General features: G+C 32.8%; 1 protein-coding gene and 6 non-coding genes across 7 annotated transcripts; 4 read left to right on the top strand and 3 right to left on the bottom strand.

The window, feature by feature from the left end:
* Positions 1 to 735: 735 nt before the first annotated feature.
* Positions 736 to 24,874, bottom strand: LOC130897360 (pyruvate dehydrogenase phosphatase regulatory subunit, mitochondrial). The gene is made up of 15 exons (XM_057806178.1): positions 24,236 to 24,874; positions 23,949 to 24,161; positions 23,454 to 23,617; positions 22,283 to 22,519; positions 12,243 to 12,353; positions 10,793 to 10,962; positions 10,477 to 10,714; positions 10,025 to 10,138; positions 8,685 to 8,842; positions 7,777 to 7,925; positions 6,867 to 7,158; positions 4,778 to 4,957; positions 3,690 to 3,890; positions 2,248 to 2,354; positions 736 to 1,525 (listed from the first exon to the last, which is right to left on the bottom strand). The coding sequence occupies exons 1-15, from the start codon at positions 24,442 to 24,444 to the stop codon at positions 1,393 to 1,395; spliced, it is 2,676 nt and encodes an 891-aa protein (XP_057662161.1). The 5' UTR covers positions 24,445 to 24,874; the 3' UTR covers positions 736 to 1,392.
* On the top strand, positions 8,164 to 8,235 carry Trnah-gug (transfer RNA histidin (anticodon GUG)). Its single transcript has one exon. It is a non-coding gene; the product is annotated as a tRNA-His (tRNA).
* Positions 13,421 to 13,492, bottom strand: Trnah-gug (transfer RNA histidin (anticodon GUG)). Its single transcript has one exon. It is a non-coding gene; the product is annotated as a tRNA-His (tRNA).
* Trnah-gug (transfer RNA histidin (anticodon GUG)) lies at positions 14,954 to 15,025 on the bottom strand. Its single transcript has one exon. It is a non-coding gene; the product is annotated as a tRNA-His (tRNA).
* On the top strand, positions 15,995 to 16,066 carry Trnah-gug (transfer RNA histidin (anticodon GUG)). The gene has a single exon. It is a non-coding gene; the product is annotated as a tRNA-His (tRNA).
* Positions 17,557 to 17,628, top strand: Trnah-gug (transfer RNA histidin (anticodon GUG)). Its single transcript has one exon. It is a non-coding gene; the product is annotated as a tRNA-His (tRNA).
* On the top strand, positions 19,621 to 19,692 carry Trnah-gug (transfer RNA histidin (anticodon GUG)). Its single transcript has one exon. It is a non-coding gene; the product is annotated as a tRNA-His (tRNA).
* Positions 24,875 to 25,176: the final 302 nt, after the last annotated feature.

Here is a 25,176-nt window from a genome sequence, read left to right as displayed (position 1 = left end):
ATAGAGTTTCTCGTAAAAAAGAGTAATGGATCACAAAATCAGTTTTCTTCACCCATAAATTTTACAATACAACATAAAAACGTTGTTATCTTTGAAATACCATTTTGATCCATTAAAAAAATAATAACAAATATTTTAGTCTTAAAAGGGCTTGAAAAATATTTTTTGCTTATTAAAATCTTCCAGTGCACAAGGATAGAGTTGTGTACAATTCTACATTATATGTGATTAAGAATTTTTATTTTGGAAATGTGTGTCGATTGGTCATTCTTTAAATTTTAAGTACCCATTCTTAAGCTGCTGATATATATTTATTTATTTTCCAAATATATTAATCGATAGAATTTACCCCAACGGATATGCTGTGTGATTATTTCTATTAATATACTTTCAAAATTTTAGGCATCCTACTTGAAAATAGTTAATTTTGAAGCAAGAATTAATCTATTTACATAATGGAGTGTACTACTGTATATATTTAAGACGTCCAAGTTTTCTGTATACTACAGTCATCGTTATAACGCAATGCAATATTTAATAAAATAATCCGTCGAGTACGAATAGTACTTCCCTTCAAAATATCACCACATTTGCAATGAAAACAAAATATTTTTTCATTTAATTTAGTAACAGAATCGATAATAAAAAATCTGGAAGAATTGAAAAAACGAATTTGATTGCTAAACCGTGAGGTTTCTAATATCATTCAGAAGGATTTGGAAAAAAAGGCATAAAAACGTATGATATATTTTATTTTGTATTAGAAGTCTAAAAAATTTTAACAAAAAATCGAAAGATGTACAATAAAAACAAACAAATAAATATATTTATAATTCGTTGTTCTTTACTGCTAACAGTGACCCAAAACTAGGATGATAAAGAACGTGCTACAGGTTGGCACTCAAGTGATAAATCAAATACGATTCTTCATATTTAATTATTGCTCTAATTGAAATAAATTCAAAAGTAACCGTTCATAAATATCTATTTGCAAACAAATAAATTTACCTACGCTGTCTTTAAGTTATCCACAAGAAATTTTTTATTACTTCTCTTTTGATAAATTTAATCTAAGACGGAATAATTTTTATGAATAAAAAGCATTTTCAAATTCGCCCTTGTTGGAGCGAAGAAACAATTTTAAGTGCTTGTATTATTTTCTGCTCCTTTTCATCTACCATGTTTTGGGTACAAACTACTAAAATTGTATATACACGAATATAAATTATACTTGAAATTGGTAAATTAATGAATTTTATAGTTTTAACTACAATTTTTCAAACATATCTTTGAAGTTTGAAACAAATGATATATTTACTACATCATATTTCGAACATTCATAAATATTTCACAATTTTTTCTTAGTTGTTCAATTGTCGCTTCAGTTATTTTTCATAGAGATTTTACAATTTGAGGAGCAGCATCTTCTTGACCTTTTCCTCTTGTAGCTTGATAAGCATCTCGCTCTTGGTCTGGGTGCTTAGTTGGAAGAATCGGTGAATGAAGATTAGCTTTGGCATGGTACCTGAAACATAAAGAGAACTTAATGTAATGATATCAAAGTGTTAAATAATACATATAAGTAAATATCAAAAATATTTTAACTGCAATTTTATAACTTAATGAAATATACATCGAAATATAATACAATGAAAGTGTCTAATGAAAATATTTGCATTCATTATACAAGACTAGAAGCGATTGCAATATAGCATTCAAGCAAAAATGATTTCATAACGAAGTGGAGATGAAAGAAAGGAAAACATAGTAAAAATAAATAGCAAATCAAATATTATTAGGTTCACCACTAGAGATAAATTCAAATGCATTCAAATTGAACAAAAGTAGATAAGAAGAGCATATTAACTATATAATACGTTGAATAACTTTTTTTGATAAATTTGAAAACAAATAACAGAAAACCTGAAAGAATTTTTTTTCTACAAATAAAAGTTCAATTTTAAATTATAATCAACTAGGCTAAGTGGAATGTATAATACACAAATGAATTTTATTATGGTATGCTACAAAAGCGCTAAAAAGTCCGCGAACTGTAACTAGATTTATGTTGAAAGATTTTTAGTGATAAAAGAGGTAAAGGTAAATATACTTTAACCATTTTTTCAATATTCCATGTTTTTGAGATAACAACATGAGGCTGCCTATTACCGCTTATTAATTGATTGAGTAGAATAATAAATCAATTTCTCCATAAAAAAATAACAGTTAAAGTTAACAGAATATTACCTGATTCCAGCAATATCAACTTCGAAATCTCCGCTAGTAATATAATCATTATTAATGGTTTTCCGTATTCCATTTTCGTCGTAGTTTTCAACAAAACCAAGACAGATCTAAAATGGAACAATTATTGTTCATAATAAAAGTCTTGAAATGGTGAACTAAATGACACAATTAAAGTATGAATATTATTTGATTATGATCATTTACGAAATAAAATCAGTGTTTTCAGTTGTTAATACGCTTTCAGTGTCAAAATCCATCTGATGAACAGATGATTAACATGATCACCTAGTATACATCTTTCTGGGTATAGTCTGTAATCGCTTTTGTGAGAAATGATTCTATTGGATAAGGATCTTCAGGTTTGATCGATGTTTTGTTGGTTATAGTCTTTACTATATACAACATTGGTAAGTGAAGAAGAACAGGTTTCATCTTTTACTTTGGAAAAGACAGATTGTTAAAACTGTTCTATTAGCAATCTTGAATTTATTATTATAGTTTAAAAGTTTGATGAGACTAGGAGTAATCTCTCTTATAAATGGTAAAGAAGTATAAATTGTATGACTTTGAGTCAGTTCAGAAAGATTGTTTGATTTAGAGGTAAAGTTGAGGTTAACAGAATTATGTTTATCTATGGATGACGATGTGTTGAACAACAGTTTGCACAATAAAGGTTTAGGATAAGAGTTATCTAAGAAAATATTCAGGAGGATATTCAAGTTTTTTAAATAGAAAACGGGATTAGAGATCTTTAATACTCCATTTGTTTGACCAAATTCACTTTCATAGACTGATTATGGTATGAATAGTAATTAAGGTATCTTCCTGAACTACACGGTTTCCTGTACTAGTCTCTTACGATGGAGTTATGCAATCTGCGCATAAATATCGTATCCAGAAATAACTATTAAATGTATACGGGATTTTATTCAAACCATTATTTGGTACTAGGCAGATAATACCATCAAAGTATTTTTTGATGGAGAAAGGTTTGAAGGAGAGGACTGGAATAAAAATATGTATTATTGAAAAGAAATGAGATTAATTCTAAAAATGAATCCTTATTCATGTTCCAATGAATTCTGATCTGTTTTTGTCTATGACTCTTAGACAAGCATCTAAGTATAAATTACTGAAAAGCGAAACCACATCAGGCTAGTTTATGCGGTTATTGAAGAGGCTATGTCTTATGGGGAACTACTATGGACTTGTGTCTGGAATAACTTACGATCAATGTACAAAACAAATACTGTGGGTACCATGACCGGAGGCAAAAGCTATATACTAGCAGCACAAGATTGAAAAATGTGGCATCATATTAAAAACTTTTTGTTCAGCATTTTACCAAACCATGTATTGAAATTCTTAACAAATTTTATAATTTAATGTTCAATGTTACTTTCTTCTGTCATCATATATAATTATAGAAGACTATGTTTCACCTGTTTTTTGAAAGTAAATCCATAACCAGTTGTCGTAGTTAATCCAACATGTTTACCATTTCTATAAATTGGTTCACCTCCCCAAGGCCAAAGATCAGTTTCCACATCATGGTCTTCTAAAATAAGTTGTAGGTACATTCTTTTGACTCCTTCCTTTCGTTGTTTTAGTAAAGCATCTCTACCAATAAAATCCACCTTTTTCTGAAATATATTGAAAAATATAGATAATTATGTGTTTTGTTTTCAATATATTGTTATGGTTACATTGATGGAACACAATATGACTAAAAATAACTGTTTTTGATGTATGTACAAAAATCATGAAGATAATTTTTTCTTTAGGAAATGTATTCTAATATGTGGAACTTGAATATTACTCTTATTAATATAACTCAAGTGTCTGTGAGCAGAAAGAAATTTTTTCTAAATACAAAAAATAATTAACTGTCTATATTAATGCAATACAGAAAAAAATATAAATATGAAAGATATTCACGAAGTTGTTTCGCTGGACACGAGAATAATTAGAAGATAACCCAATCGCAGAAGACGAATCGTACTTCTCAACGACAATAGGAGCTCTCAAATATCAGTCAAACAAAAAGTTTTTGAACAGTCAAAACATGGAATTGATGGGTAATATGCTGTTCAGTCAAATCACATGTTTGAAAGGTACCTTAATCGAAATGGAAAAATGTTTTGATAATTTTAAATATTTAGTTTTATTTGTCTATCTCCAAACTTTCGTATAAATGTTTAACATTGTGTAAAATGTTTAATGCATTAGTTACAAATCCTGAAGTATTGACATACCTTCAGCATACAAGACGATGAGATGTCTTGTATCGTAAGTTTATTGCTGATATATTGATGTATTATTATTTTCCTTTTATTGTTTTCTTGTTCACGTTTCGTTAGACAGTAACTTTATTTAGTTTGTTATCAAACAAAATTAATACTGTAAAATACATAACAAATTTTAAAGATTTTTTTTAATTGAAAAGATTTGACAGGCTATGCAATTATAAATTCATTAATCTGATACAATTTATTGAAATTTTCTACAATCTGTTTGTTACAATACTTACATCGAATTTGACTCTCCATACTCGACCACATTCTAAAGGAGTAGTAGTGGTATCAAGATCTTGTCCCCAGAACGCATAGAATTTTTCAACTCGAAGCGCTCTTGTTGCATAATATCCAGCTTGTGTAATACCATACTTTTCTCCAGCTTGTATCAGACTTGTATATACATGTAAGGCGAACTAAAATTTTTTACAGTTTATTAATAACAAAAGGAATCGGTGTCAAATGAGTAAGGATTTTATGTTGAGAATATTATTAAGAAGGAGAAACTACAAATAGATATTAATAAGAGAGAAGAGTGGCGACAAAGATATGAAAGAAATCATTAAAAAGAATGAACACAAAATAAAAATGAATTTCTAAACATACTTCTATTTCAATAATTTTCTTAAATAAATTAAATGCTCCTTTTACATTTGTTAAGGTTAACCAAATAAATAACTTGTCATAAAAAGGCTGTTAATGAGAACAATAAAAGAAACATCTTACATAGAACTGGGGTTTGTCAAGGCACACGTGGTACGCATGAGCTCTTCCACATATATAAGAGATCATTCGCTCTCCGCACAACGATACACATGCGCACCAATATATATATATATATAGTACTCTCAAAGGCACTGTTAGAAAATTTATGGATGATACTGTATCACCAAACAGAATAATTCCAATCATAGTACAAAGAATTAATCTCCTATCCACATCAAGTAATAAGTATGGAATTACATACAACTTATTTGCACATTCTATATAAAAATTATTAGTCTGCTTCGTTATTGACGCCTGCCGAAACATTAAACCAAAGTATATTGAATTCAATAATAACGACTCGAGAATATTTCAATTAACAGCAAAGGCCTATAGCATTTTTGACAGACATGAGGAGGCTACAATGTTTGCTATTATTGTTAAAAGTAAGAAATTTGTTCGTCAAAATAAAATAATTCAAATTAAGTGGAATAGAAAGTTATCGAAGTAAAATTAATTTCAACATAAGATATATATTAACTATCAAATAATCGAATGGTTAAAAACATATTTAAGGAACATGGATTGAAACTAAGGCAGCAGTTCCACAGTTAACCCTCGTACTATCACAACATAGCGTTAAGAGTTTAGCCTTCAGCTGAGAACACCTAAATCGGAAAGTTGCTGATTGGGAAATGATCTTGTTCACCGACGAGTCCTGATTCAATCTTTTAACAAATGATAGTTTGAAAGATTTTAGACCTAGAGCCCGGGCCACATTAATTAATTAAATGCGTAAAGTGGAGGAGGTGTGATGGCTTGTGGACGGTAAACTGATACGCATGATAATGCCCGTTCACACATAGCACGCATTGGGACTGGGTTCTTGAAGAACATTTAATTTTAGTGTTATAGACTGGCCAGCAAAGTCACCCGATCTGAATGCATTAATACATATAGAAGTTTGGTTGCAGGAGCTATGGTTGTAATACTCAGTATTTCCTAATGTTTTATAGTGTATAATTCCTTATAGTCAGAAGGTGATGTTCATTTTTTTTGGATCTTAAGGCAAATAAAACCCAAAAAATGGAACATAGAACCAATGATGATTGACAATATTTTTTGTATTGAAAAATTAAAACTACTTTGGAAGAAATTATATGTTAAACAAGAAAAATAATTAGTTAAACTTGGTTTCAATAATCTGATTACCTTACTCGACGAATATCAGACTATTAAGAAACTCGTGTCTTTTTACAAACCCCTTTTAAATACCAAAATTCTATTGTACATAAATATAAAATAAAAGTAAGTAATTTTATACGTTAGTAGAACTTCAAGTGTATAAGGGACACTTGGAATTACTTAACTACGACGTTGGTTACCATTAGGATCGGTCAGTGTACAATAAATCTTAACGAATGTAAGATTTGAAGTAAGGTAAGTAAGTTTATGATTTGACAAAACCAATACAATTACCACGATTATTAGTATATTTAAAAAAGAGAAAGGATAGAGGAGGAAGGCATAGATAAATTAATAATATTAAAACATTTCGCTTTCTTTTAGTACCTAGTGTCTTTTAGTACCATGAACATAAAAAGTAAGCATGGTACATACTTCGTTTGGTATGTAAAGTACATATCCCAGTTCTCCTGTATGAGTTAAGTTCATAGTTCTGATTCCATTTGCCAATCCAACATCTAACATCTTGAATGTGAAAAATGGAAAGTTTTTGGGACTCAGATCTGTATCAGTCAATTCAGAGAGAAGTTGTCTGGTAAATGGTCCCATTATACATAACGCCGTAAACATACTCGTTACATCGGACATCGTAACAGTCGGTGGAAGATGCTTCTGAAGCCATACTTTGCATCTAGTTTGTTGGATTGTAGGGGCAATCATCATATAACTGAAAATCAATAAATTTATCTATTAAATTAAAACATGTGTACGTATTTTAGGTACTTACAGCTATATCATCATTATTAATGGAGATAAATAGAATTTAGAACATTAGCACATGCATCAGAGACATATTTTCTGTTCATTTTTGCTCACTATTATGATACAAGTAATGAAAAATTGAATAACGAGTTAGTCCTTTATAAAAGACTTTCTGAAAACGTTTTACACCCTATATTTCAAACCCTATAGAAAATTCACATTTATTTTGTGACAATTCGAGGACTGGTTTATCTGTAGTTTAAACCGACGTTTCAGGTTCAAACTTCACTTGTAAAAAGAAACTGGATCATGTAGATAAAAATCTTCCCTTTGATATTAGCTTGTAACAAAGTAACTTTGTAAGCCTAAAAAAACAGTATTTATGACTTACAAAAATAAGATTACACGACTTTTGGAGATGAGTATAATAAAGTGTGAAATTTGCTCCTAATATACAAGCAAAAGCATTATTAACAATATAGTTAATTCAATAATATGAATAGGAATTGAAGAATTGTTTCGAGAGGGAGCTACTAACGGTAATAATATCCACATTGATTGATACTAAAAAAAATCAACTTACTGATTTTCTGAAATTCGAGCCAAAGAACAGTCATTTTCATAACCACCGTATCTATTCTGCATTCCAGTGTGAATGATACTACCTACTGGTATGTCTACGTCATTTGAGCAAATATATTGTAAGGCGTCAACCACCTCGCCACCCTTGGACTACAACAAAATAATAAATTGATCAACATTGGATTCAACAAATAACAATTTTACGAGTGGAGAATATTTCTTAAAATAATTGATTCAATGGTTATTATTCGTAATTTTTTAATGCGAATGTATGTCAATTTTTCAACAATTTAAAAAATAAAATGAATATGAAATTTAGAGCTTTCTTTAAATGTATTACGAAACCGGCCCTTATACAAACAAATAATGGTGTATACAATCTCCGGTAGCCGTGATCGTCTAGTGGTTAGGACCCCACGTTGTGGCCGTGGTAACCCAGGTTCGAATCCTGGTCACGGCATAAGGAGAAATTTTTTTTTTCATTGATACTTTTTTAATTTGGGGATCATAATTATGTCAAAAGATATTTTTTTCCATTATATACCCGAATGAAATAATTTTTTTTTCTACGCTAATGTATGCTGTATTGAACTATATTTACTGGAAAAAGTGAATATTTATTGCAATAGTGCAATAATTAAATATTTTGCTTTTAAATTACGCTTTTTATTTTGTTATAACTGATTAAAACGTTGAAAGAATATTGTATGCAACTCGTGCAAAAACTGCACATGTTGCATAGATAACAGTTTCTATTGTACTACTAGTCAAAGACAAATATTATAGTACAACTAACTTGTGGAGGATATTTACATGGTTTTTGTAAAAAAACAGGTCAATAATATATTATTTATTTTAAGGTTAAGTAAAATTTTAATTTTAAGTTTTATATAGAGTTATAATACTTACCCAGAGGTCGATTTTAGTGAATGATGAGTAATCACTAATACCAACTCTTTCTCGACAAGCTTGATATTCTTTTGCTACAAATTCAAACCATGGAGGTTTACCAAAAGTATTTGTATATGCCATTCTATAAGGAGTGGACCAATCTTGAGCATCTTCCACTACAGACAAAATGATGAATTACTATTGAGTAGAATGGCAAGCAAAAATTTTTTATTAAATTATAATGTATCCTAAAGCCAAAACAGATTTCTTCAGAATATATAAGAGCGAAAATGAATACAATAAGAAAATTTGTAAAAATGTTATATATAACTTTCTCAAAACTATTTTTCTAATGTAGTAGTTTAAGGTGCATTTTCACACTAATATTTATAGGGGGATGTTAAAGTACCTAATAACGTTGATAACCACATCAAGTGTTTACGCTATATTTTCATAAAACTGCAAAGAGTATAATATGAAGTGACCTCCTTTGATTAAAATTATCTCGTGTCTGTCAATTCTATTCTTAATATTAATATCTGGTTCTAAGCTTCTGCACATCCACGTTGAAAGTATTCAAATTTTCCTATTTCTTATGTTAATTAACAATTCATGAGTACCTCCAGGGAAAGAGCAGGACACAATAGATCCTTTGTATCACAGGGGACCTTACACACTAATCAAAACATACCTACTTGATTAGGTTTTCAAGGTGTTAATTAAGATCCTCAATTATCCAAATAACCCCTACTGGACTGTCTGAATAAAATAGCGTGTCACCATTATAGTAGGGGGTTGTCAACTGTTTGGCCATTTGAATGATCTTGTAGAGCTTTTTTGAATATACGTCTTCAGTACAATCTTAGAGAAAGGTAAATGAATGCAATTTCGTCGAATTCCTGGTTCTTTAGAAAATATAGTTAATATTAATAATGGCATTCGAATTCACACCAATTCATTTGTAGTATTTATTAACATTATAATATGTTATGGGCAACCTCGATCTAGATTAGTCATTGTTCATTCGGAAGCTCATTGTGTTACTTTTTATTTTCCAAGATTTACAAACTTTATTCATTTGCTAACCACCCTACTCTCTTTTCCCGTTTCATAGATTATTTTTAAAGGTATCCAATCCAAAATAAAATTTATTTCTTTTTATATTTCTGAGTCTGCTATGAGACAATCTATTGTGTCATCTACTAGCATTTTCTTACGGAAAAACTCTGTCATAATTTTATAGATAATTCTTGAATTTTTTCGCATAAAGTTAGAAACACACTGAGTCTGAAAAGACTTTTATCCCCAATGAATTAAAGGTAAAGACAAATTAATTAAAATTTAATAAAAGGGTTCACCTCCTACTTGTTGCGGGTCAAACCAACTGGGTCTTTCATAGCCCATAACTTGCCCGAAAACAGCTCCAGCTTCTCGTAATTTGGGATAAACAGGAGACATCCTGAGATTTCTACCTACAAAATTTCAATATTTGAAATGATTGTGATTTAAATGATATTTCGAATTTTTTATATCTGAATGATTCATATTGTTTGATAAATAATTGTGATTTATAATATTAAACAAAAGATAACTAGATTTAATCTGTCAGAGTCGTGATTGTTTAGTGATTATAACCTAACGAGGTGGCCGCGGCATCCCAGGTTCGAATCCAAGTCACGACGATGACAGATATTTTAGATAAACTTTTACTAAATGAATTATCGATTTTTATAAATTATAAAAGTTGTTTATGATATAAAAATGAATTGATCAAAAGCTAGGAATAAAAGCGAAATATTGTGGCAGATACCTGTTTGAAATTCATGAAAGGGATATATAAGTCCGTAATGCAACCCAGGCACTTCTTTGACTCTATCTCTTAGAAATTTTCTGTTATTATGTAATCCTAGAAATCTGGAAACTTCCAGCTCGTACATATCAAATTCGGTATCTCCGTTTACAATTATTTCTGCCGTTGCTTTTCCGACTCCACCAGCTGCTGCGATTCCCACAGTTTTCATACCAGCAGCAATCAAATAATTTCTTATCTAAAAAATTAATGATAAAAATTTACAGTTGAGACTAATTGGAACAAATATATACACTTATAATGTTTTAGAACTTACTTCAGGAGCTTCTCCTACTATCCACTTACAATCTGGACTGAAAGCTTCTGGTCCATTACAAAGTTTATCTAGAACCACGGTGCCTAAGTAGGGTACTCTATGAAGGAGTTGTTCGAGTAATACGTGAAAGTGATCCCAATCTTCAGGCAATTTTCTTTCTTTGCTGCTAGCTAAAAATATAATGAAAATTTAAATTTGTGTGTCATTAATTGTAGTCCTAACATCTTGAGCTTGACAATTTTTTTTTTATTAGAGCCTCGCACTAAAATCACTTTTATCTGTACTTTGGAAAATATATTAGCCTGTGTACTGTCCATTCTTACAACAATATTGATAGAGATTTAATCAACCTTTCTAAATTATTTAGTACAAGTGACAGCCGGTGAGACCTTTTAAATTAACTGTGCTCCATCAGGTTTTGTTTCTCATTACATGATAGAATTTTTTACGTTCGTTGATCATAAAGACAAGTTCCTTTTGGTCATAGTTACTAGTGAATAGTAGCTCACACCTTTTTGTAATTATTTGGTGATTAGGGAGACCATGACACCCATCAATACTTTGTTCAAATATGTGCTTTTCAATATTTTTTCTTTTCAAGCATTCTAAAGATATTCTATAAATTATTGTAAATGGGACAACTCTTACAATCTCTGTTATCGTCAAATTTAATTTTTTGTTTTAGAGCTTATTAAGCCTAAAAAGTATTTGAACAACCTGTAATAGTTGTATATGAGCTTGGTTTACATACTTTCGCATACAATTATACGAGGATGGTACCAGAAGTACCTGATCTGATCTAGAGATAACGGGAGTTGCTTGAAGACGCTACGTTGTTTAGTATTTGTTTGGCAACCAACGAAAGTGAATATTTTCAGTGAATTTGTAAATATGAAAAAAATTGATCGTCGTTATGTGGGTGAGACTGCTCCTTCGTTATTTTGGTCGACCAAATGAGGTGACGACTCCAGAAATGCTGAAGAAAATCCACAAAGGGGTACTGGATGATCGTTGACTGAAAGAGTGCAATCTGGCAAACACATTAGACATTTCAAATAGTGTAGTATATAGCATATCAACTGAAAATTTAGACTTGAGGAAGCTGTACGCAAGATGGGGGCCGCGTTTGCTCATAATGGAACAAAAACAGCGTCGTAAAGATGTTTCCATCAAATGTTTTATATTGTTTTACAGAAATAAAGCCGAATCACTTCACACCCGAAACAAAAGAACAATCAAAACAATCGACTAAAAAGGCAAAGACCATTCCATTTGTAGGTACTTCTGGGATCATTCTCGTATGTTACGTGTTTTCGTAATGTTTCATACATTACTTTATAACATTACTGTATATACCAAAATTTGTGGAAATTGGTATTAAAAAAGCACAATCGTTATAGAAAATAGAAATATTATTTCAAAATATACGTATTTTTAGATTTTGTCTTACCGGGGATTTTTCCATCTTCATACGCTGGTTTTGCTAAAGGTTCAAAACCACCAGCTAATAATCGTCCTTTATTTTCTCTTATATAAATGTGACCGTCCTGATCCCTTAACACTAAAGAAAAAAAAAATAAATGAAGCATAAAGCAATCAATAAAAGATTTATTTTAAAATTAATACGAATTCGTGGTAAAACATTTTCTAATTCAAAACATTTATGACTCGTAAATTATGAATTAAGTTAAACTTAATTTGTATTCCTGAATGTATCATTCAACAACCAAGTATTCGCAATTTAGAATCTTTCCATCTTTGATCATCCGGACTGCATCCAAGGTACTACTTGCAAAATTCCGATCTGCGATCGAAATCATCCTCGTGAAGTGCGTGGAGTAGACGCGGACGGTAAACTTGATAGTGCATGCGTTTCAGAAGTCGTCTCAAACAATGATCGGATATTTGAAGTTCTCCCAATAGCAATGCAGAAGTTCTCCCAATGCAGATTGGTTCGGCAGCTCAGCTAACGTTAGTGCCACTGCTCCTATATTTTCGTTATTTCTTACCGATACCGGTAAGCTATGCGAATGATCTTGATAATGGTCGAACATTTGGTTAAATAGATATATACATAGTCTTCGAAACTACCGTAAATTTTGTTAATCAATTTATTCACTCAAAAAAGTGAATCACACACACGTTAAACGTCAATGAGCATTTCGTTAAATCAATCGTATCGAACGGTATAACATTTTGGCTAACGGCCCCACTGAATCTTACAGATCAACATCTAATACTTAGACATTCTTGCCAAAAAATTGGCAACGACTCTACATTTTGGACCGGAGCTCTACTGTGGTTTCATATGTCCATCAATAACGACCTGAACTAATGGCTAAAGAATTAGATGGAGTCTGGTGAAACACATTTCTGACGACGGAGTTTGTCATTAAATAATTTCCGTACGAAATTGTGAGACGACCTCCAAACAAATTACATTCCAACTATGCCGCACTCACCCTATAGTCTTATTCATCCCACGGTACTTTTTTTTATTTTCCAGAGAAGTTGTAACCGAGGTTCCGAATGGTTCAACCTCAGATGATTTCCAAGGATGCTTGAATCGTTAAAACGTAAAGATCCTAATTTGTCAATTGTCAAAATTTCTTCAAAAAAATCTCCCTTTGCCGTGACCAGGATTCGAACCTGGGTTACCACGGCCACAACGTGGGGTCCTAACCACTAGACGATCACGGCTAATCGAGATTATATCGACAAAGAAATTACTTCATAAAATGACTTGTTCATGATCTACTTTCAAATAAATAGAAAATTATTCGAATCATCTAGGCGTGACCGTATTCGATACGTTTGATTAAATGAAATTCACATAAACGTTCAAGCGTGTGTACTAAAGAAATTTATTTAAAACCATTATTGTACTCTCGAAGGTTCTGTATAATGTTATCTATTGAACGTAATGTTCGACATTATCAAGATCATCACAATTGGCGCCCGACGGTTTTCTCTTCTCATTCAATTATTTTAATATCTAAACAAGTTCTAACCTAACAAATTTGGTGTCAAAGGTGGGCAATTTTTTCTCAAATGATAACATCGTCAGCCTTCCTGACTCTGTAACGGATCTGTTACCAGCAGTGATGGAGCATAACATTCTTTATCTTATGTGCGGTTGGAGAGTCTCGCTCGAAAGCCGTTATGCAAGAGTGTATTGCACCGCATTTAGAGCGACAGCAAAAGTTGGATGAGTCAAGTAATCGATGGAAATGACACCTTGTTATTTGAGTACGACCTCGAAGTTCGTAAACAAGATCAGCAGTAGGTAAAAATGAGCGGAGAATATCCAACAAAAGTAATCCATCCAAGGAATCGTTCCTGGTAAATATGTTCCTGTAGGACAGTTCTAAGTTAGCAGCCTGGAACTGATGAGAGCAAGCGTTCTCCGTGTACGACTCTAACTTGACATACTTGCATTACGACAAAGTACTGACCCATAGGTCATTAATCATACAAAATCGAAAAATTACATTCCATCGATGCCACACTCACCCTATAGTCTTATTTATCCCACGCTACTTATTTTATTTCCCAAAGAAGATGTAACCGTGGTTCTGACTGGCTTATCATCAGATGATTTCCAAGAAGAGTCTCGCTCGAAAGCCTTTATGCAAGAACCGCATTTAGAGCGACAGCAAAAGTTGGATGATTCAAGTAATCGATGGAAATGACACCTTGTTATTTGAGTACGACCTCCAGGCTCGTAAACCATGACAGCAGTGGGTGAAAATTATTAGGGAACACCTGATAAATGCGAAAATCGATTTGCCGGCATTGTCGGACAGTTCCAATGAACTGCTAAGAGTACGCGTTTTACGTTTACGACCTTAACTCGACATGCTTCCTCTTCCATTTGATCATGCAAAAGCAAAAAATTGTATTGCGTGTTTCTAAATGGGTTAATCTCAAACGATTTTCAAGAATGCATCGAATCCTGAGAACATAATTGGAGTTGAATTCCAAAAATTCAATTGATACACTTCGTATTAACTAGGGCCTGTGTCTTCGAAAGTAATGTAGTTATTAACATACGCTTGTGGAAAAAAATTATTAGAATGCACTGATTTGCATTTGCAAATTTGTTTTTGGTCCCAAGATGTCAATTAAAAAATGTATATTTCTTTAAAAAAAATCTCCCATTGCCGTGACCAGGATTCGAACCTGGGTTACCACGGCCACAACGTGGGGTCCTAACCACTAGACGATCACGGCTAATCGAGATTATATTGATAAAGAGATTACTTCAAAAAATCAATTGTTCATTATCTACTTTTCAATAATTAGAATTCGTTCAAACCATTTGGGCGTAACTGAATTCGATACGATTGATTGAACGAAATGCTCATTGAAGTTTAACGTGTGTGTGAGTTAATAAATTGATTAAAAAAACTTACCGTAGCTCTATTTAACATAATGTTCGACCATTATCAAGATCATTCTCATAGATAACCTTCCTACGGAGATATATATAATTGAATTTTTGGAATTCAACTCTAAGCAACTATTCCAATTATGCTCTCAGGATTCGATGCATCCTTGAAAATCAAATGATCAAAGACGTATGGTTCGCGATGGAAGAGGAAGGAAGCATGTCGAGTTAAGGTCGTAAACGTAAAACGCGCACTCTTAGCAGTTCATTAGAACTGTCCGACAATGCCTTGGATATCGACAAAACGATTTTCGCATTTATCAGGCGTTCCCTAATAATTTTTATCCAATGCTGTCCTGGTTTACGAGCCTGGAGGTCGTACTCAAATAACAAGGTGTCATTTCCATCGATTACTTGACTCATCCAACTTTTGCTATCGCTCTAAATGCGGTTCTTGCATAACGGCTTTCGAGCGAGACTCTTCAACCGCACATAAGATAAAGAATGTTATGCTCCATCACTGCTGGTAGCAGATCCGTTACAGAGTCAGGAAGGCTGACGATGTTATCATTTGAGAAAAAATTGCCCACCTTTGACACCAAATTTGTTAGGTAGAACCTTCGAGAGTACAATAATGGTTTTAAATAAATTTCTTTAGTACACACGCTTGAACGTTTATGTGAATTTCATTTAATCAAACGTATCGAATACGGTCACGCCTAGATGATTCGAATAATTTTCTATTTATTTGAAAGTAGATCATGAACAAGTCATTTTATGAAGTAATTTCTTTGTCGATATAATCTCGATTAGCCGTGATCGTCTAGTGGTTAGGACCCCACGTTGTGGCCGTGGTAACCCAGGTTCGAATCCTGGTCGCGGCAAAGGCAGATTTTTTTGAAGAAATTTTGACAATTGACAAATTAGGATCTTTACGTTTTAACGATTCAAGCATCCTTGGAAATCATCTGAGGTTAAACCATTCAGAACCACGGTTACAGCTCCTCTGGAAAATAAAAAAAAATTACCGTGGGATGAATAAGACTATAGCGTGAGTGCGGCATCGTTGGAATGTAATTTTTCGATTTTGTACGATTAATGACCTATGGGTCGGTACTTTGTCCGACAGGAACATATTTACCATGAACAAAAACATACTGCTGACTTTTTTTATAGATTTCGGGGTCGTACTCAAATAACAAGGTGTCATCTCCAGTTATTACCTTACTCATCGAACTTCTGCCTTCGCTCTAAATGCAGCACAACACATTTTTGAAAACAACTTTTCACATTTGTTTTAGTTGGGTGACTAGTGCGCGCACGAATGCTCAGATCAGTACGCTGTTTGTGGAGACTAAACAAGTTGTTCGCAATCAAATACTCTGATCAGATCTTGCTTTTGCCTTTTATTTTTCGTAGCAAGACGGAATGTTCTAAACATTTCACAATAGGTCGTTGAATTTATTGTATCGATAAGAAGCAAAAAATTCACTTGCAACATTCTTTTCCAGGTGCAAAGGATAGTAAACATATTTTTTTGAGTAGTCAGTATTTGTTCAAACCTACTTTTTCTGAACGATCGAATGCCGATAGACTGTTGTTTTGAATCCGTCAGGATTTTTGGTACCCAAAATGAACACAATTGTTGATAGTTTGGAGGTCGTCTCACAATTTCGAATGGAAATTATTTAATGACAAACTCCGTCGTAAGAAATGTGTTTCACCTGACTCCATCTAATCCTTGATCCGTTCGTTCAGGTCGTTATTGATGGACATATGCAGCCACAGTAGAGCTCCGGTCCAAAATGTAGAGTCGTTGCCAATTTTTTGGCAAGAATTTTAATATTGGGACAGGGCCTAGCCGTGCCGGGAGTGCATGACACCCGGAGGGCATTAACACGGGGTGGCAAAAGGCAAAATGTCTCTAAAAAAAATAACACCGCAAAATGCCTTTCTTTGATAGCGGCATTCCCCGCATATTGTTTTCTTATTATTACAATACTAAAATAGTGCGTTGAGCGTTCGGGCGAATGGGGCGGCGTAAAAAAGATAATAGGGCGGCATATTTTGTTCTTGCACCCGGGCAGCGGATACCCTAGGCTCGGTCCCTGTATTGGGATGTTTATATATATATATCCATATAAAGGTTATCTATAAGAATGATCTTGATAATGGGTTAAATACATAATCTTCGAAACTACGGTAAGTAAGAGAAGTGAGTACACATTCACTTAACATGAATGAGGATTTCATTTAATGAAGCGTATCGAATACGGTTACGCCCAAATGGTTTGAACGAATTCTAATTATTTAAAAGTAGATCATGAACAATTGATTTTTTGAAGTAATCTCTTTATCGATATAATCTCGATTAGCCGTGATCGTCTAGTGGTTAGGACCCCACGTTGTGGCCGTGGTAACCCAGGTTCGAATCCTGGTCACGGCAAAAGATTATTTTTGTGAAGAAATATATTTCTCAATTAAAAAATTGGGTTCCATAACGTATCACATTTTTCAGTGTATCTAATACATTTTTTGCTTCAAGCGTATGATAATAACTATATTACGTTCGATGATATAGATCGTAGATAATACGAGGTGTGTCAACTGAATTTTTAGAATTTCACTCTTAATAACGATTCCAATTGATCTCTCATGATTTTTTAAGATACTTGTCATATTGTTCAATCGCCCTATGAATTCTGTCATCAAAGAATTCTACTACAACCATGTCTTAACAACCACTACAACACAGCTGTTTTCACTGGATCCAAAAGAGGGGAAAATCCACTGGGAACATTCCTTTCTAGTCCCAAAACGTAGTAAACAATTTTTTGAGATATCAGTGTTTATTCAAACTTAATTTTTACTGAAATGAGACATGGGTCACTACTTTCTTTGTTTTGATCATCTTTAAACGCACTAACCAACTTTCGAACCATTCAAATTGCTGTTTTTTTATAATGCCTCATATCTCAAGATTATTTTACCGTACAAATGTATAAGGTGTCCAGAAAGGGTATCGGGTATTTGTAAGTTCAAGTAAACAAAAAATATTTATAAGCAATAAAAACTTTAATTGTTTTTCGATACCATATGAATTGGAAAATTATTTGGAATAGATGATGTTATCCAAATGATGACCGTTACGTTGCTTCTAAACAGGAACGAAGATTGACGATAACACGTCGACACAAAGCTCTTGATATTACTGGCATTTCTGCCTTCATGTTTTCCTTCAATTGGGTTAGGTTCCTTGGATTATTTTGACAAATCTTACTTTTAAGATATCCCCATACAAAATAGTCAAACGGGTTATGGCCGGGGCTTCTGGGAGGCCAGTTGATGTTACCCCTTCGCGAAATGACTTTGTTAGGGAATAATTCATTCACAACTTCCATCGAGTCATTCGAGGTATGGCAAGTGGCCCCATCTTGCTGAAACCACGTTCTTGAGTGGAAACCTGTAAACTCCTGCAACTCTGGGACCAAAAAATTTCGCAACCTTTCGCAGTAACGATCACTATTCACATTGATCTTCATGAAAATAAGGACCAATAATTACTTTAGCAAACATAGTGGCCCAAACAACGAACTTTGGGCTGTGCAGGGGTCGTTCATGCTTTCGTCTCGGATTCTCGACTGCCCAGTACCAACAATTCTACTTATTAACATATCCATTTAGGTGAAAATTTGCTTCGTCGCTGAACAGTATGTTTTCAAAGTTGTTAAATCGCTGCATCATTTCGTTCGCAAAATTCAGTCGATTAGCATAGTCCGTATCCTTCAATTCTTGAACCAATTGAATTTTATAGGCTTTTAAATGCATCAATAAAGATGGATTTCGACGAACCAACGCTTCAATTTCTTCAATCGTTTTTCATCGCGAACTAAACGAGGGCGACCAGAGTTTTGAATTTTAACTGTCGCACCTGTATTCTCGAACATCCTGATCCATTTCCTAATGCTATCGTTACTTGGCGCGTGGTGTGTACGTTATTCCGCACGATACAGACGTTGAACAGTTACTATTGAATCACTGTTACGATAATACGCTCGTACGCAAAATGCGCGATGCGTCCCCGAGTACTGTTCCATGGTGACTAAAACTCTACAAAATGGCGGACGCTACGAATCCCTCCCCGCTCCCTTTCGAATGTGACTCGAAAACAAATACCCAATACTCTTTTTGGACACCTTGTATCATATTTAAAATGTAAATAGTCGAATGAGTCAAGAAATTATGGGCATCAATTACGAAGAATACTTTTAATAACGAAAATAAGCTAAATTATTGGGTTATCATAAAAAGAATGTACAATCAACCGCAACTAAATCAGTTACACCTCATTGGTTAAATTCTTCATTTATCTTCAATAATAAATACGAGGACCAGTTTATTACATGACATAAACTAAGTATAACTACAATCTCCAATAGCCGTGATCGTCTAGTGGTTAGGACCCCACGTTGTGGCCGTGGTAACCCAGGTTCGAATCCTGGTCACGGCATAAGGAGACATTTTTTTATTTTTTTAAGTTGGCGATTCACACGGATGAAAGGTCTTTGTTATCTCTGAAAGCGGTTCTCCCTTTTCAATCCATTATTTTGATTGTTCTTTTGTATCGGGTGTGAAGTGATGGACCCACGTTTCATCCATGGTTATGAAACGGCGCAAAAATTCTGTGAAATATTGCCAAACACTCCATGGAAACATCGGCGCTGCTTTGGTTCCATTGTGGGCAAACGCGGCACCCATCTAGCGCACTGCTTTCTCATATTCAAATTTTTACAGCACTTTTTGAAATGCCTACTATGTCTGCTAGCTCAAGCACTTTCAGTCAACGATCATCCAGTACCGCTTTGTGGATAATCTTCAACATTTTTGAAGTCGTTACCTCATTTGGTTGACCACTACGATGCTGGTGTAAAGTATCATTCAAATACTGCTACCCAATATTTTACTGTTGATAACGAAGGAGTTGTCTCACTCAAAGTAGAATCTAGTTCAGCTCTTATATTGGTTGGTCTAATGCCTTTCAAATAAAAGTATTGTATCACATAACGATAACCAATTTTATCTATGTTTACTATTTATGGATGCCAAATAAATACTAAACAACGTGGCGTCTTCAAACTTGATTGTGTACTTTCTAATACAGTGGTATTTTTCAAGCAACTACCGCCATCTCTTGGTCAGGCTAGGTACTTCTGGGACCATTTTCGTAAATGTTTTGCCACTATACCTTCGATCTCTTCGCGTTTTTCTCTCACTCAATTCCATTTGATCTCAATTATTTTTCTTATTAATACATCATAATTCTCCTTGGATTAATCCAACGCATTTATGTGTTGGATCATGATCTTCTTTGTGCAAAGCTGAAATATCTGGGATTTGATGAAATATCTTGTAAATTCTTTGAATTTTACTTAAAAGTAAGAAGGCAAAGACTTCGCACTTATCAGAGTTCATCTGAGGCTCGAAAGACATTTGTCAAGTACTCCTCAAAGTTTCCAAACAGAAATCTAAACCTCCACGTCAGAATAGGATGCATGGAATGTTATGTGTGGTTAGTACTGTTGTACGGAGTGGAAATTTGGACGTTGAAAGTTCAACTGATCAAAAATCAAAAAACTTGAGATAAAGCTCTATAGACGCATCCTGAAGATACCCTGGACTGACAGAATCACCAACGACGAAGTACTAAGAGGCATTGGTTGCAAAAGAAAGCTGTTGACAATTATTAAGATAAGAAAAACATCTTACATAGACACATCTTACGCAACGACAAATACCTACTGCTACACAACATAGTGCAGGTCAGAGTAGAGAGGAAAGAAAGGCATCGACAGGAAGAAGAAATCCTTGCTATGTAACATAAAAGAATGGACAAATCTCAGCGTCAGAGAATTGTTTCATGATGCGAGGGACAGAGACACATTTAAAAACGTTGTCGCCAACGGCATGAGAAGAAGAAGAAGCTGTCAAAGGTTATAATGCTCTCTATGAGGACCTTAAATTATGTGGTATGAATTCATTTAAATCTAAGTACAGAGCAATTTTGTTTAATAAGCAAATATGTAACTAACTTTATCTTTTTTGGGTTTTTGTAATTATTTAATAAGTTTATAGTTGAGACTGTATAAAGTTAAGTGGAATAATAACATGTATGTTAAATCTCGCCACTCCAGTTGCAAATTAGATAAATATATACATAAAAATTTCGTGGTTTTTGTAGTTAAATTAACTGAATCTAAAGCTTTCACGCATTAGCGGTTCATTGGCTTTATTACTTTTAAGAATAACTTGAAATAAAATTTTTATTGACGATATCAATGAGTTCATGATATAAATGTAAAAATACATGTAATTATCACATAATAACCAATGTCAGAATTTTGATATGGCATAAGATTGGTTTTGTTTTGTAAACTGATCTCAGTCAACAAACAATGTTTCCAAAAGGAATGTCTAATTGAAGAATTTGTTTCAAATAATGAACTTTTTTTATATCTAGCAATTTGGATATTCTGTTTGTATACCAGTAACAAGTTGGTACAAAATTTAAACAAATTGTAAACCTCTACTGAATGCAGAACCTTACAATAAAGAGTTGTATAAGTTAGAATTTCTGGTACTATTGACCCTACATTACTTGTTTCATTAAATATAGCTACTGTTTAAATAATGTTAGCCCAAGAAAATAACTGATAATTTTTTTAGTTATCTAGTACTGCCATAATAATATCTATAGCAGAGGATAATACACTTTCATTAATTTAGTATGTTTTCATTTATGTATGTAACCAAAGTCGTTTTTTGTCCACGTCGAAACGTAGGATTTTTTGGAAATTTCGCACACTTTTTACAGTTATTTCATAAATTTGTTCTATTGGCATTTTTTATTATAGTTTATTATTTATTATAGTACTTTGTGTCAACTAACAAAGGAGATGATCAGTCTTGCGCTTTGATGGATTTTATAATTCTAGAAAAACGAAAAACTTCTAGGAGAAGTCACCAACCTTCAATAAAAATATTGTGCAGTGAATGTTTGAAAGAGCAATCTGTTATAAAATTGATTTGATATTCTTACTTACCTGGTAGCATGGGATCCAAAGCAGGTATAGGCTTAGTATGAAGATAGTAATGTTCAACAGCATGAAGAGGAACTTTCACGTATGGTTCTGATAGCTGTCCCACACCCCTTGCCCAAAACCCTGCACAATTCACAAAATATTCACAGTTTATATTTCCAAAATCTGTTTCTACACCACTCACTCTGTGATTGATCTGTTTAATTTTCTTTACACCACAGTTTTCAAAAACCTTGACACCTATTTAAAAATGAAATTTATATTAATAAAAAACATGCTGGTAGTATCAGATATTTTTATTTTAAATATTAAAGTTTTAAAAAATTATTTGGAAACTTTATCAAAGATCCTGAATATTAAGTACATGACAAGAAATAAATCTAAAAAACTATCTAAACAGTGTGGCTATATGTACTTATTGCAAGCTTGTTGGCAAGACAGTGACTAAAGCCTAAGATGGTATTCTGGATATAACAGTCATCAAACCCATGATCACATATGCAGTGCTTACTAGTGATCAAAAACTGAACAAACAACAGGTCAGAAAAAACTAAACAAAATTCAAAGGCTAATCTGTCTAGGTATTATAGAAACAATGTCAACTTGCCCCACTACAGCCTTAGAGGTGCTACTGAAACTACCTCCTTTTCACCTCACAGCAATTTACTTACACCCACAGGCCAATCCAGACAATAAAACTAAAGGCAGGAAATCTAACAGGTCACCTAAAAATTTAGAGCTGATAAAGATAGAAAGTTAGAAAGATATCCTTTTTGGAGTGGGAATTAATGACCGCCAATCATGGGTCAACAAAAATCTTCTGCAAGATTAAAATGTATTTCTCTGGTACACAGAGCATTTCTGGACCGAAACGCAAGTTCTCCAATGATTATGAATATTGTGAATTACCAGTCAAAATTGAACAGAAAATAATGTAAAAATCACAGAAAATCTTTAAAAAGAGAAGTAATACATATTTAAATCCAGATAAATAGCAAGTGAAATGAATCCCTATAAAATTTTTGTATTGGCAATTTAGAGTAGCACAATTTAGTTAGTTATAAATATATGTCAGATCTTTAGACCTATGAAGAAATAGGTCATAGACAGTTACTAACACACAGTGGAGTTCATTTTTTTTTAGTAATGTTCATCACAAATTGTATTTTCTTACCCAATCCTTTTGCTTCTGTCATAATAGACAGGCATGTTTCATATGGGTCACCCACACCATCTCCAGGAATCCAGAGACCACCAAGAATATCATCAGTATTCAATAGGGGCCATTTATCTTTGCACTGATCAGGCGTTAACAATTCACAATCAATTTGCCAAGAGCTTAAAAAGAACAAATAGAAATGCAACAAAACATAACTGAGAACTGAATCTCATTAATTTTATAATTAAATGCCTATTAATATGTAGAATCCTATGAGTTGATTGATTAGAACAAGATGGTTTAACAATTTTTTTTCAAATGGTTACGTCCATTAATAAGTTTAATAATTTTGTTCTCAAACTGTAATTTTCAAAAATCTGTAGAGCCTTACATTCTCATCAGAATGTGTATTAACATACATATTAGTTAAAAGTAGTTGTGTTTATAATTAACTATATGTACAGGAAATTAGCTCATCAGTAAATAATTATTAAATATTTTTTCACTTACACTGATTGTGCTTTCATTCTTCTAAAAACGGTCATTCTATCTCTAGTTCTTGCTACATTTAAACTTCCAGATTGTTTCCATCCAGTAGAAAGTCCTTTACTCTCCAGTTCTTTATATAAAGCTACACTGGATTTAGTTAGCTCCACTTGTACTAAACTTGGTTTAAAAACACCAATTAACCCTGAAGAGTGCCAAGTTGTTCCACCTCCAATTCTATAATAATATTTATTCAATACATAGTACAATTCTATTTACACACAACTTACAAAATAGAAAATATTTCTTACCTACTTTGTTCTATTACCACAGTCTCTTTACCCCATCCAAGTTTTGCTAAATGATAAGCTACAGAAGCTCCCATAACACCACCCCCACAAATTACTACCCTAGCATCTTTTGGGAAATTTACTATATCCGTTGCGGCGGATCCATCATACATATAACGATAGATCCCGGAAGACCTATTTTTCAAGACGTTTTGATACCTTGGGAACATTTTTTCTATTCAATGAAAATTACTAAAAGCCATAATTGAAAAAAATTATTAGATTTATGGTGAGGAACAAAATAATAACATATCAGTTGATGACTTTTTGTTTTTATTTTAGAAATCTTATTTTGACATTTAAAATCACCTAAATTGAGGTTAAGCTAATATTCTTTTTTTCTTTTAATGTTGATTCTATTCAGTTCTTCTTTTTTGAATCTATATTGGTGGCCTATTTTATATCAGGGCAAGGAACTAATAATTAATGTATTGCAACAAAAAATTTAATCCTCTAGCAAAGCGTTTGAGTTTATCATATCAAATAAGTTACTGTACGTTTAAATTCGAGGCCATTTGGTGAAAACGTGTAAGCAATAGACCATAACAATGGTCTACAAGAAAACTTTTTTGTTTCACTTGAATTCACACGACTGAAGTTACAAAGGTCGTCGTCGTTACAAATTTAAGTTACTGAGATGCGCAAATTATTCGTTCAAGTTATAGTGGGTTCGCATTTTAAGTAAAAGAGGGGAAAGGGGAGAGGTTTAGGTTGTCAAGGTTCTACTCTAGTTTAACTAGACATTTTTTTATGTAAAATATTCCCGTTGATTAATTAAATCCATTTCTTTATTGATTAATAAAAATGTTAGTGTTATAACTCTGGATTTTTGTGTCATTTTAATTTCACAAACACATATTTATCATATTTTTGATAATAAAGAGCATTAAATCATTAAAGAA

The sequence above is a fragment of the Diorhabda carinulata genome, chromosome 8 (genome assembly GCF_026250575.1).
Source record: "Diorhabda carinulata isolate Delta chromosome 8, icDioCari1.1, whole genome shotgun sequence".
Classification (NCBI taxonomy): domain Eukaryota; kingdom Metazoa; phylum Arthropoda; class Insecta; order Coleoptera; family Chrysomelidae; genus Diorhabda; species Diorhabda carinulata.
The sequence above is the reverse complement of the archived record's forward strand: the minus strand, read 5'-3'. Positions and strand labels throughout refer to the sequence as shown.